The following is a 12,958-nucleotide window of genomic DNA, read 5'->3' as shown; positions in this document are numbered from 1 at the left end:
TTTTGTGATTCATGGAATAAATTCAGGAGGGAGGAAACGAAGGGGAGAGTCAGGGTGGTCGGGGGATAAGAAGGGTCTAAGGTAGGCTGCTGGGTTCAGAGGTGAGCAGAAGAGACATCGTAGGGAGGGGGGTGGGTTTGGTGGCAGAGTGAAGATTTGAGGTGGCTGTAAAAGGCAGCTAGTGGGGCCCAGAAGCCCCTGCCCACCCGCCCACCCCCAACTCACCCACACAGTTCTTGCCGTCGGGACTGAGCTCGAAGCCTGCATTGCAGACACACTGGAAGCTGCCCTCTGTGTTGACACAGCGGCCCAGGTGACAAAGGCCGCCACTGACAATGCACTCGTCCACATCTGTGGGGAAGGCAGGTGGGCAGTCAAGAGGCGCCCCCCACCCTCCAAGCCTGGGCCAGAACCCCCACCATCACCCCCACTCTCGGATGGACAGCCGTACCCACGCATGCCTGCTTGGTGGGCGTGGCCTGGAAGCCCGGGTAGCACCGGCAGTGGTAGGTGCCAGGGATGTTGACACAGTCACCGTGGTGGCAGGGGCTACTGGTGCATTCATCTACATCTGAGAGGAGAGGACCCTGAGCCCCTGCGCCAGCAGGGCAGTGAGAACCCACCCTCCCCACCTGGCCGTGGCTCACCAATGCACTCGCCACGCACGTCCTGGGTGTAGCCCACGTTACACTCGCAGCGGTAGCTGGAAGGCGTGGGCAGGCAGCGACCATTCAGACACAGGTTGGTGAAGTGTCGGCAGATGTCAATGGTCTGGTTCAGGGTAGCAGTGCCTACAGGTGGGGCCGGCAGAGGCATCTGAGCAGTGGCTGGCCCCTGCCCCAGTCTGGAGCCTGGGCTTCACCTCTCTGGGCCCAGATACCCCCTCTAAGGTTGGCACCCTGCCCCAGCTCAGATTCTGCCCTCTCTCACCCGGACAGTCCTGCCTTAGATTCAGAACTCCAACCTGGGACCTAGATCCCTCCAACCTGGTGCCTAGATCCCTCCAACCTGGGGTCTAGATCCCTCCAACCTGGGGTCTAGATCCCTCCAACCTGGAGCCTAGATCCCTCCACCCTGGGGTCTAGATCCCTCCAACCTGAAGCCTAGCTCCCTCCAACCTGGGGTCTAGATCCCTCCAACCTGGGACCTAGATCCCTCCAACCTGGAGCCTAGATCTCTCCAACCTGGAGCCTAGATCCCTCCAACCTGGAGCCTAGATCCCTCCAACCTGGGGCCTAGACCCCTCCAACCTGGGGCCTTAGATTCCTTCAATCTGGAGCCTAGATCCCTCTAACCTGGGCTCAGAGATGCCCGGACTCCCACTCTGGGCCCAAATCCTCACTATGGGGCAAGACCCCAACCCAGGCCTAAATCCTTCATCTCAGACCCCCACATCAGACCAAAACTTCCCACCCAAAGCCCAAACCCTGACTTATTTATTTTTTTTAGAGAAAGGGTCCCACTCTGTCACCCAGGTTGGAGTGCAGTGGTGCAATCACAGCTCACTGTAGCCTCCAACTCCTGGGCTCCAGCGATCCTCCTGCCTCATCCTCCTAAGTGGCAGGGACTACTGGTGCGCATCACCACACCTAGCTAATTTTAAATTTGCTGTAGAGACAGGGTCTTGCTATGTTGCCCAGGCTGGTCTCAAACTCCTGGCCTCAAGCAATCCTTCTACCTTGGCCTCCCAAAGTACTGGGATTACAGGCATGAGCCGCTGTGTCCAGCCCAAACTCTAACTATGAGGACCAGATTTTCCAGTTACCTCCATCCCCATTCACTACCAGCACTGTCATCCCTACTAACCAGGCCAGGAGTTCCCCCTCCAGAGCCCTAACCCTCTCTCTGAGGCCTGGACACCCTCCCCTGTTCAGAGCTCTCTCCCCAGATTCAGGACCATCCTTCCAGTCTTGGAACGTGGCCGGGCGCGGTGGCTCAAGCCTGTAATCCCAGCACTTTAGAGGCCGAGACCGGGCGGATCACGAGGTCAGGGAGATCGACCATCCTGGCTAACACACAGTGAAACCCCGTCTCTACTAAAAAATACAAAACTAGCCAGGCGAAGCTGGCTGGTGCCTGTAGTCCAGCTACTCGGGAGGCTGAGGCAGGAGAATGATGTGAACCCTCGGAGGGCAGAGCTTGCAGGAGCTGGAGATCCGCCACTGCACTCCAGCCTGGTGACAGAGCCAGACTCTGTCTCAAAAAAAAAAAAAGCTTTGGAACGTTCCTCCCAAGCCCCAAGTCTCACCAATATTAGAGTTGCCAGGGCCCAGGCTAGGGACCCCACGCCCATCGGAGCCATGAGGGTTGAATCGTGCCGGCCCAAGACGGGGGCCCATCCCATTGGATCCAAACCCAGGAGGCCAGGGAAGAGGCCAGGGTGACCGGGTAGCAGCGGCAGCCCTTGGGTGCACAGTTGCTGGAACTCATCTGCAAGGAAGCCGGGTTGAGGCCAGGCCCTTGGTCCTCCCCCGTCCCCTCCTCCCCCGCAGCCCTGCAGGCTGCAGTTCTTACTCACTGGAACCCCGAGGAGGACACAGCTCAGGGGTCGGGCCAGCCGCCCAGCACCTGCCCTTGTCGCAGCAGCACTGCCTGCGAGTGTGGTGGCCGGTGAGGTCTCCGGCACAGCGGCCCCCGAAAAGCACTGAGAAGCAGGTGCCGGCCCGGTGGTCTGTAAAAGATCAGAGGGTGAGCCCATGAGCACGGGACATCAGTGACCAGACCTGGATCCAAATTCCAGCTGTAGCTGCACTGCCTGTAGGACGGGTCTGTTTGCTACTCTGTGCCTCAGTTTCCCCTCCATAAAATGGGGACACTTGGAGCATCCACCTCACCTGGGGAAAGTATTACCTGGGTGAAAAGTCTGACATAATCCAGATGCAGTAGCTCATGCCTGGAATCCCAGAACTTTGGGAGGCCGGGGTGGGTGGATCACTTGAGGTCAGGAGTGCAAGACCAGCCTAACCAACATGACGAAACCCCGTGTCTACTAAAAATACAAAAATTAGCCAAGCATGGTGGCAGGCACTTGTAATCCCAGGTACTTGGGAGGCTGAGGCAGGAGAATCATGAATTGATTGAACCCAGGAGACAGAGGTTGTAGTGAGCTGAGATCCTGCCACTGCACTCTGGCCTGGGTAACAGAGCAAGACTCTGTTTCAAAAAATATAAAGGGCCGGGCACAGTGGCTCACGCCTGTAATCTCAGCACTTTGGGAGGCTGAGGCGGGTGGATCACGAGGTCAGGAGTTCAAGAACAGGCTGGCCGACATGACGAAACCCCGTGTCTACTAAAAATACAAAAATTAGCCAGGTGTGGTGGCACGCACCTGTACTTGGGAGGCTGAGGCAGGAGAATCACTTCAACCCGGGAGGCAGAGGCTGTAGTGAGCCGAGATCGTGCCACTGCACTCCAGACTGGGCGACAGAGCAAGATTCAGTCTCAAAAATAAATAAATAAATAAAAATAAAAAAGAAAAGTTTGACATGTGGCCAACGCCCATTCAGTGCCATCTCTTATCACCAACATTTCCAAGTTATCACACAGAGGTAGTGAGCTCCCCGTCGCTGCAGGCATCCAACCACACTGAGGAAGACCCATTGGCGGGGAAGGACTGCCCCAGTGGGATACCAGTCAGGGACACCGAGATCTGCAGCTGTGTGTCTTTGCTTGCTGGCTTCAGGCATTACACAGCAGCCTAATGTGAATTTCAGAAAGGGGTCCCAAGGAGTCGAGGGGATGGATTGACGGCCACAGCCCCCAGGGAGACTGAGGCAGACAGGCTCCCCAGGTATGAGAACCACCAACACTCTTCCACTTCCCACTGCGCCCTCAAGGTCAATGACTTTATGCAGCGATCGGATTTCTCAGGCTCTGGCTTAAAGAGCATATTTTTAGGCTTAAAAATGCACAGAGCTTGGCCGGTAGCCCACAGTTTAAAAAACTCCTCCCAGGCGCTGGGAGGGCCACTGAGAGCCGCCCCTGACCTGCCCCAAGCTGGGAAAACACGCAAATGTTTCCACCTCTCTGGTCCCCGCCCTGTGCACCTGGGGACCCCCCAGGTACGTGTGTGGGAGTCAGGGTTTTTCGTTCTCAGTCTCATCATAGCCCCTCAAAGGGGGCTGGGCCTGCCCAGATAAGGAAAGGTCAACAGACTCCTCCAAAGTCACACAGCTGCAAAAGCGGGAGGAGGACGGGAAACTCGATTTCCCAATCTCAGGGGGCCCAACAGGCAACAGCCCCTTAAGCAAGAGAGACAGAATATAAGAATTTTAACAAAAATGCTCAGGCACGGTGGCTCATGCCTGTAATCCCAGCACTTTGGGAGGCCGAGGCGGGTGGATCACCTGAGGTCAGGAGTTTGAGACCAGCCTGGCCAACACGGTGAAACCCCGTCTCTACTAAAAATGCAAAAGTTAGCCGGGCATGGTGGTGGGTGCCTGTAATCCCAGCTACTGGGGAGGCTGAGGCAATGGTTTGAACCCAGGAGGTGGAGGTTTGCAGTGAGCTGAGATCGTGCCATTGCACTCCAGCCTGGGGGACAGAGCAAGACTGTGTCTAAAAACAAGAAAATAAGAGAATTTTATCAAAAACAATCCTGTCATTGCTGTAAGTACACATCGTGAGCTAAGTGGTCACAGCCTCAACCTCACCTGCTGTGCATGAATGTGTATTAAGTATCCTGTAAGGCACCAGCCCTCTGCAAATTACTCCCCAAAAGCTATCTTCCCCAGTCTTCACTGAGCTAGGTACTGCTATCATCTACCATTTTACAGATGGGGAAACTGAGGCACCGAGCGATTAAGTCACTTGCCCAAGGCCACAGGGTCTGTGAGCTGCCCTGGGTGGGAGTCCCGGACTGATTCCAAAGCCTATGTTCAGAGGCTGGTTTGTCAAATCCAGGGTCTCCTCTTTAGCAGTGGACAGAGGACCCCGCAGTCCAGGGGATGTGTCCACTGCTACCCCAATGCCAGCTGTGGCGGCCCCCTGTGGTGGAGACCTAGAAAGTCTGGAGTTGGCCACAGCATACTGGCTGAACTCCAAACACAATATTCTCAGCCCTGCCTGGTAGTGGCCTAACCTGAGGTGACCAGGGTGACGCTGGAAAACCTCCAAGCACCCACTCCTGTCTCCCCAAACCAGGACGCTGTCCATCCTCCACCACCAGCGTTCATGTTCCTGGCCAGCCCTATTGGCCACAGGCAACTTCTAGGGCCTGACATTCGGCTCATCAAGACAGCAAAAGAAGGAGTGAGAGGCCTAAGCGTGCAGGGTGGGGGGTGGGTTCCCACTTGGCCAGGCCAAGTGTCGGGGGGTTGCTGAAGGGTAGGCCTGCACGGGGAGCCACAGCCCAAGGGACCGCCACCCGGGCAGGGGGTCTGGGGAATTGAGTGTGTTCTGGACTTGTGGACTGGACTCAAGCAAACCTCCCCTTTCTGGGCCTGTTTCCCCATCTCAAAAATGGTGGGGCCGGGTGCGGTGGCTCACGCCTGTAGTCCCAGCATTATGGGAGGCCAAGGGAGGCGGATCACCTGAGGTCAGGAGTTCAAGACCAGCCTGGCCAACATGGAGAAACCCCATCTCTACTAAAAATACAAAAATTAGCCAGGCGTGGTGGCGGGCACCTGTAATCCCAGCTACTTGGGAGGCTGAGGCAGGAGGATCTCTTGAACCCGGGAGGCAGAGGTTGCAGTGCGCTGAGATTGCGCCACTGCACTCCAACCTGGGTAACAGAGCCAGACTCTGTCTCAAAAAAAAAAAAAAAAAAGAGAGAGAGAGAGACAGAGAGAGCTGAACAAGGTGGTCTTGCTCCTACCCGCTCTCTCCCCCTCCAGCCCCTCGGTTCACTCAGGCAGTGGGTGCCATCCAAGCTGCAGGGAAAACCTCGGGGACAGGGACACACGTAGCTCCCGACAGCGTTGGTGCAGTCACCCCGGAGCAGAGGCCGGGCACACGGAGACGCTCATTCACATCTACATAGACAGGGACAAGGTCAGAACTGGGCACCTCACCAGCCTGACCCCTCTGCCTTCCTGCAGGGGAGCCTGAGCCCCCCCAGACACGAGTCACAGAGGAGCTCCCAGGTTGTCCCTCTCCAGTCACCCACCTTCACATGCAACACTGCTGTCACCGAGCCGGTGTCCAACTGGACAGTGGCAATGGAAGGAGCCCACCGTGTTGACACAGCTGCCTCCCTGGCACAGGCCTGGCACGGCCTGGCACTCATCCACATCTGCAAGGACAAAGCCCAGCAAGGGAGTGAGAGGCCCATCAGAAGGAAGAACCAAGCTGGCCAAGGCCTCCCACTCAGCCCTGACCCCACTATTCACCTTGGCAGGCCCCCGTGTGGATATTGGGGATGAAGCCTCGGCGGCAGGGGTGTGGCTGTGCAGGGCAAAGTTCACATGGAAGGCCCCAGGCACGGCCCACAGTGGCACAGCAAAGTGCCTTGGTGCACGCGAGGCCTGTCAGCTGATGCTGGCACCCCTCGGGGCCCACTTGGCCAAAGCAGGGTCCCGTCCGGTAATCTGCAGGGCAGACAGATATGGGTACCTGGCTGAGGACTGCCCCTGTCTAGAGATCTCTGCGTCTCTAGCACCTTCTCAGCGCCCCCTGCACCCACAGACCAGGCTTTACTTATGCTGCTCTCTTCCTAAATAGAATATCTTTCCTCCCTTTTCCCTACCTAACGAACTCCTATTCACCCTTCAAAACCCTTTTTTTTCAAAGCATTTCCTGACCAACTTCCAAGAGAGAGACTAGGATCTCCAAGCCCGTAAAGCTCAGGGCCTGTGTGAACACCCTGTCTGAACTGATGGGACTCCTTTCCCAGGCCTGTCCTCCCTTCAGGCCTGGGCAGGAACCCACGGACGCCCAGCTAAAAGGCATGTCTAGTACTTGAGCATATGCCTGGCCCTGCCATATCGCCCAGATTTGGGGAAGAATCTGTTATCTGCCTAAATTCTCTGGACCCCCAACATCACATCCTCAGTCCCCATCAGGCCCAGCCCAAGGTGACCGCATTGGTTCCCCCAACCCCAGTACATGAGCCCAGATGCGACTTCTTGGCTCTCTTCTCCAGATGTTTCCAATAAAGGAGTTAGCTCTCAAACAAGGGCAGCCCCTCCCAAGAGAAGAAGCCAAAGTCACCCCCAACTCAGGCCCCATAAGGAGGAGGGGCTTCACAGAGACCCCCCCACCCCCAGGCTGTCCTGATGCCAAAATGCAATTCCTGGTAGCTCCCCCACTTCCCCCTCCCCCTCACTCTCCTGCCACCCAGAGCTTGGCCCGCCTCCAACAGCCCATGTTCCAATTCTGCAGTTTCCAGGAGCCCACCCTCAAACCCAGGTCACTTCCCCAGCCCCTCCAGCTTCTAGTACCCAGGTCCTGCCTATCCTCGCCTTCCTGGGTTGAAACGCCACGCCAGGCACTCAGATGCCTCCTGCATCTGAAAATCTCACAAGCCTGGACGTCCCTGACACCACCCACTCCTGTTCTCTTTCTCTTTCTCAGCCCACTGTGGGCTCTGTTTTTCCTGTCTGTGCTTAAATGTCCAGGTAGCTGTCTCTGCTAGTGCTACTTTCTCTAGCGGGGATCCTCAGCTGAACCCTGGGCTTCAGTCCCCATGGACGGAGCAGCTCCCGCCGCTGTCTCAGCCCCAGGCCTAAGTGTCCAGCTGCTTCCCGGACAGCTTGCAAGTCCCCCAGCCAACACAGAGCTCAGTCTTCCTCCTCCCTGCCGGGGTGCACCACTAGCTTCCCCCCAATTTTCAGACCAGGCCTGGGGTTCATCTTGACTCCTTCTCTCTTCTCTCCCCATCGCTGCCACACCTCACTGCTCACAAGAAAGTCATCACTGTGTCCATTCTCCTTTTTTCTTTTCTTTTCTTTTTTTTTTCTTTGTTTCTTTTTTTTTTTTGAGACAGGTCTCGCTCTGTCTTCCAGGCTGGAGTGCAGTGGTGCGATCTTGGCTCACTGCCTCCCAGGTTCAAAAAATTATCACGCCTCAGCCTTCCAAGTAGCTGGGACTACAGGCACGCGCTACCACACCCTGCTAAAGTTTTTATTTTTATTTTTAGTAGAGATGGCTTTTGCCATGTTGGCCATGGCTGGTCTCAAACTCCTGGCCTCGAGTGATCTGCCACCTCGGCCTCCCAAAATGCTGGAATTGCAGGTGTGAGCCACAGTGCCTGGCCTCTTTTCTTTCTTTCTTTTTCTTTTCTTTTCTTTCTTTCTTTTTTTTTTTTTTTTTTAAGAGAGATAGGGTCTGGTTCTGTCACCCAGGCTGGAATGCAGTGGCACCACCACGGCTCACTGCAGCCTCGAACTCCTGAGCTCATGCAATCCTCCTACTTCAGCCTGAGACTACAGATACGCACTACCACGCTAGGCTAATTTTTTACTTTTTGTAGAGAGGGGGGTCTCACTACATTGCCCAGGCTGGTCTCAAACTCCTGGTACGTCCACCCTCTTAATTTTGGTAACAACCTCTCAGCAGGGGATCTCATCCATTTTAGCCCTCTTAAAAATGGGATCATTTTAAAGTGTTAGGGTGACTGGGTGTGGTGGCTCATTCCTGTAATCCCAGCATTTTGGGAGGCCAAGACAGGCAGATCACTTGAGGCCAGGAGTTCGAGGCCAGCCTGGCCAACATGGCAAAACCTCGTCTCTACTAAAATTACGAAAATTAGCTGAGCGTGGGGATGCATGCCTGCTATCCCAGCTACTTGGGAGGCTGAGGCAGGAGAATCATTTGAACCTGGGAGGCGGAGGTTGCAGTGAGCCGAGATCGTGCCACTGTACTCCAGCCTGCGTGACACAGCAAAACTTTGTCTCAAAAAAAAAAAGAAGAAAAGAAAAATAAAAAAGAATTAGAGTGCAATACAGAGGCGGTTTGCCCATCTCATGAGGTCCAGTCCACCCTACCAGATCCAGCTGAGGGGTCCCCTCCTCCAGGAAGCCCTCCTTGACTCCCTTCCGTGGAGCAGATGGTTTCTCTGTCCTTCATGTGCTCCAAGGCTGCCCCAACCTTTGTCTTAGCCTTGAAACCCCCAGATAAGAATCTTCTGGCCGGGTGCGGTGGCTCAAGCCTGTAATCCCAGCACTTTGGGAGGCCGAAACGGGCAGATCACGAGGTCAGGAGATCGAAACCATCCTGGCAAACACGGTGAAACCCAGTCTCTACTCAAAAATACAAAAACTAGCCGGGCGAGGTGGGCGGCTCGTAGTCCCAGCTACTCGGGAGGCTGAGGCAGGAGAATGGCTGCACTGAGGCGGAGCTTGCAGTGAGCCAAGATCCGCCATCACTGCACTCCAGCCTGGCGACAGAGCCAGACCTGCCTCAAAAAAAAAAAAAAAAAAAAAAGAATCTTCTGCTTGCAGTTTCTTCTCCCTACACCTCAGACCGGCACATCCTCTCTTTTTCCTACCAGACTCCAACACAGGCCGTCGCTCTGAGCCAGTGAATAGCAGATGTTTTGGAGAATAGATGAGCAAATGAAAGAAATGTCCTCAGACTGCCCTGTGCCACAAGTGGAAGGGGAGGCTAGCTAGCCTCCTCAAGGCCTGGCCATGTCTCAGGGGCTTCCAGGAAACCCCCTTTCCTCCATCAAGTCCCCTGTCTGCCTCCCACCCCTGCGTGCTTGGTACCTCTCTCACACTGAGGTCCCATGAAGCCGCATTACACACACAGGCGCAGCTGTTGCCCACGCAGCGACTCACGGCAGCCAAGGGCCAGCAGATGGCTGTGGAGGGAGAAAGGGTGGTGGCTGGAGGTCCCCCGGCAGCAGAGAGAGCTGGGGTTCACAGTAAACCCCTTTTCACCCAGGAATCCCCAGGATCTGGCCCAGGTTGAATGATAAGACTGAGGCCGGGCTCATGGCTCACGCCTGTAATCTGAGCACCTTGGGGGGCCAAGGCAGGTGGATCACCTGAGGTCAGGGGTTCAAGACCAGCCTGTCCAATATAGTCAAACCCTGTCTCTACTAAAAATACAAAAATTAGCCCGACGTAGTGGTGAGTGCTTGTAATCCCAGCTACTCGGGAGGCTGACACAGGAGAATTGCTTGAACCTGGGAGGCAAAGGTTGAAGTGAGCTGAGGTGGTGCCACTGCACACCAGCCTGGGCAACAGAGCAAGACTCCATCTCAAAAAACAAACAAACAAACAAAAAGCTAAGCCGGGCGGGTGGTTTCACGCCTGTAATCCCCGCACTCTGGCCGCGTGGTGATCACTGGCAGGTCAGGAGATCGAGACCATCCTGGCTGACACCAGGAAACCCTGTCTCACCAAACAAAATTAGCTCAAGTGTGGTGGTGGGCGCCTGGGTGTGGTCCCCAGCTTACTTGGGAGACTGAGGTGAGAATGGCGTGAACCCAGGAGGCGGAGTTTGCAGTGAGTCGAGATCATGCCATCAGCCTCCAGTTTTGCATAGAGCGAGACTCTGTATCAAAAAAAAAAAAAAAAAAAAAAAGAAGAAGAAGAAGAAAAGACTGTGACAATAAATGTCCCCTGCAATCTCCAGTCCAGGAAGAAGGACCCCCTGGGCAGTGGGCAGCTGGCAGCAGAGACCACTGCTCTGGGATCACAGTCCCAAGCGTGCGAGAAGGGGAGTCCCACGGGGATACTCACGCTGCCCACACACGGTGGTCGTGTTGGCTCCTGACACAGACAGGACGCCCCCCGGCAGGTGCCCCCATTCATACAGCTCACACTGCACCCTGACCCTGGGGACAGGAAGGTGGGATGCATAGTAAGGTGGAGACAGGCCCCGAGATGCCCTCCCAGGAAGGCTGCAGGACTAGGCATGCTCAGCCCCACTCCTGTCCTTCAACAAAAGCAGCCCGGGCTCCTCGTGGTAACCGAACCCTGTGACCTTCTCCCTCCCCGAAGAGGCCACTTCCCGCTCACCTCGGCTCACCCCGCAGCTGGGAGCCAGCGTCCCATCCGCATAGGTGCACAGGTTGGGCTGTGAGCAGAAGCCCTCACCGCAGGCGCGCCTACAGATGGCTGGATGGGTGCAGCAGGTGGCAGTCAAGACCAGGACCGAGCCTGGGCCATGCCTGCTCCATCAGTGTCCGGGCTGCCCAGAACACCTCGGTGGACACTGCTGGTCATCTGCATCCCCGGCTCTGCTCATAGCACACCACCCCTCTTTTCATGGGACGTCCCCCCACTCTCAGGCTGGGCTGGGCAGGTGGTACGACCCAGGCTGTGGGTTGGTGATTCTGCCACAGCCATTGGGAGAGAACGCTCTTTGGGCCAGAGCTGCCGAGCTGTGAGGACAGAGCTAGAGGTGCTTGGGTTCTGGATACTGTGGTTGGGTGTCTCCTGGGAAGTGGAGTCAGATTCCGGAGACAGAGACAGAAAGAGAGGGTGAGGCCAGAGAGAAGCAGAGAGAAAGAGACTCAGAGAGAGAGAGAGAGAGAGACAGAGAGAATCAGATAGATAGACAGTAACCAACAGAGAGAGACCAGGTGCGGTGGCTCACACCTGGAATCCTAGTACTTTGGGAGGCTGAGATGGGAGGATCGCTTGAGGCCAGAGTTCAAGACCAGCTTGAGCAACACAGAGACCCTCATCTCTAAAAAAAATAATAATAAAGAAAAGAAACCAACAGAGAAAGACACGAGCAGAGATGAACAGAGAGACGCAGAGACAAAGAAAGGGAACCAGAGAGAGAGACAGACAGACACAAAGAGGTTGTAGGGCAAAGGAAATGAACATGGCAGGTTGGCCTGGAACCCTGAGGACAGATGCAAGGGCCATTCCTGCGGTTCAGCCAGAGGCCCCTGGCTAAGTCCCCGTGTAAACAGAGCTGGACCTGCAGGCAGGTAAGAGTGTCCCCGGCCTGTGCCTCCCACCTCCAGAAGGCAGCAGCACTCACGTACGACACACTGGCTCCTGCCAGGAAATGTTCTCCAGCCCGGACAGCAGTAAGCGTGGAACCGGGAGCCGCACACATTCGGCCTTCAGGGACAGCGAGATGGGTCTGGTGAGCCCCTGCCCGGGTAGACATCCCCCGGGCATTCCGCTACCCCCAGGACAGCCCAATCCACACCGAAGGGGTCTCCCAGCAACCCAGGTACCACGCACCCCTGCAAGATGCCTGGGCTGCCCCGCCTCCGCACACGTCCAGGACCTGCAGCCTCCAAGGCCCCATCCCAGCGGCCTTGGCCACCTGCCATGCACAACAGGGCCGACCAGGCCAGCAGGAGCCGGGCCAGGGGGCCCCTTGCCAAACACAGACCCTCCAGAGTCATGGCGTGTCCCCTGGAGGCTGCGGAGAGGAAGCAGAGTCAGCCCTAGGAGAGCCCCTCACCCTGGCCATGGGAGACCCAACACAACGAGGAGGGCAGGGTGGTTGCCAAATGGGGCAGCCCTGGGGCCTCTGGGAGCCCAAGGAGGCATCCAGCCCCAACCGGGAAGCAGTGAACAGTCAGAGGAGGCTTCCTGGAGGAGGTGTGATGTTAAAGAAGGGTCTTGGGGCTGAGGGTGCACAGCCAAGGCAAGACGTGGAGGGGAGGGGAGAGAGGGCCAGGTGGGGTCAGGTGGGGCCAGGTGGGACCAGGCGTTGCAGGAGTGGGCGTAGCGGTGTCATGGAGCTTTTGCTCATTTGTCAAGGACAATGAAGAGCCCTTGAAAAGCTTTGAACGGGAGGAGCAAAGTCAAAATGCATGTTAGGTGGAGTGGGGAAGGGAAGCAGGGTCCCCAGCAGAAACAGGGTGTCAGGAGGCTGGGGGCTGTCCAGATGGGAGAGAGAGGAGAGGAATGGGAGGCTGACATCATGGGAGGTGGGGGGCGTTGAGGAGATTCCTAAAGTTCTGGCTGGGAAGGTGGAGCCAGGAGAGCATCCAAGGTGTGAGGAAGGTGGTAAGTCGTGGGAGGCAACCACCCCACTGTCACTCAGTGACACAGATACCCCCACTCTTGCAACACCTGGCCCCACCTGGCCCTGTGTC

General features: G+C 56.4%; 1 protein-coding gene across 1 annotated transcript in view; it reads right to left on the bottom strand.

The window, feature by feature from the left end:
• FBN3 (fibrillin 3) overlaps positions 1-12,274 on the bottom strand; it is an 86,407-nt gene extending 74,133 nt beyond the window's left edge. The window contains 15 exon segments of the mRNA XM_031660007.1: positions 226-351; positions 452-571; positions 648-791; positions 2,249-2,359; positions 2,362-2,430; positions 2,519-2,671; positions 6,107-6,232; positions 6,330-6,527; positions 9,648-9,681; positions 9,684-9,742; positions 10,629-10,655; positions 10,658-10,723; positions 10,908-11,006; positions 11,884-11,966; positions 12,093-12,274. Coding sequence (XP_031515867.1) covers positions 226-351; positions 452-571; positions 648-791; positions 2,249-2,359; positions 2,362-2,430; positions 2,519-2,671; positions 6,107-6,232; positions 6,330-6,527; positions 9,648-9,681; positions 9,684-9,742; positions 10,629-10,655; positions 10,658-10,723; positions 10,908-11,006; positions 11,884-11,966; positions 12,093-12,259 — 1,582 coding nt within the window. The 5' untranslated portion in view covers positions 12,260-12,274.
• Between the last annotated feature and the right edge of the window lie 684 nt (positions 12,275-12,958).

Source organism: Papio anubis, chromosome 20 (genome assembly GCF_008728515.1).
Source record: "Papio anubis isolate 15944 chromosome 20, Panubis1.0, whole genome shotgun sequence".
In the NCBI taxonomy this organism is placed as follows: domain Eukaryota; kingdom Metazoa; phylum Chordata; class Mammalia; order Primates; family Cercopithecidae; genus Papio; species Papio anubis.
Note: the sequence above shows the minus strand (reverse complement) of the source record. Positions and strands in the feature narration are given on the sequence as shown.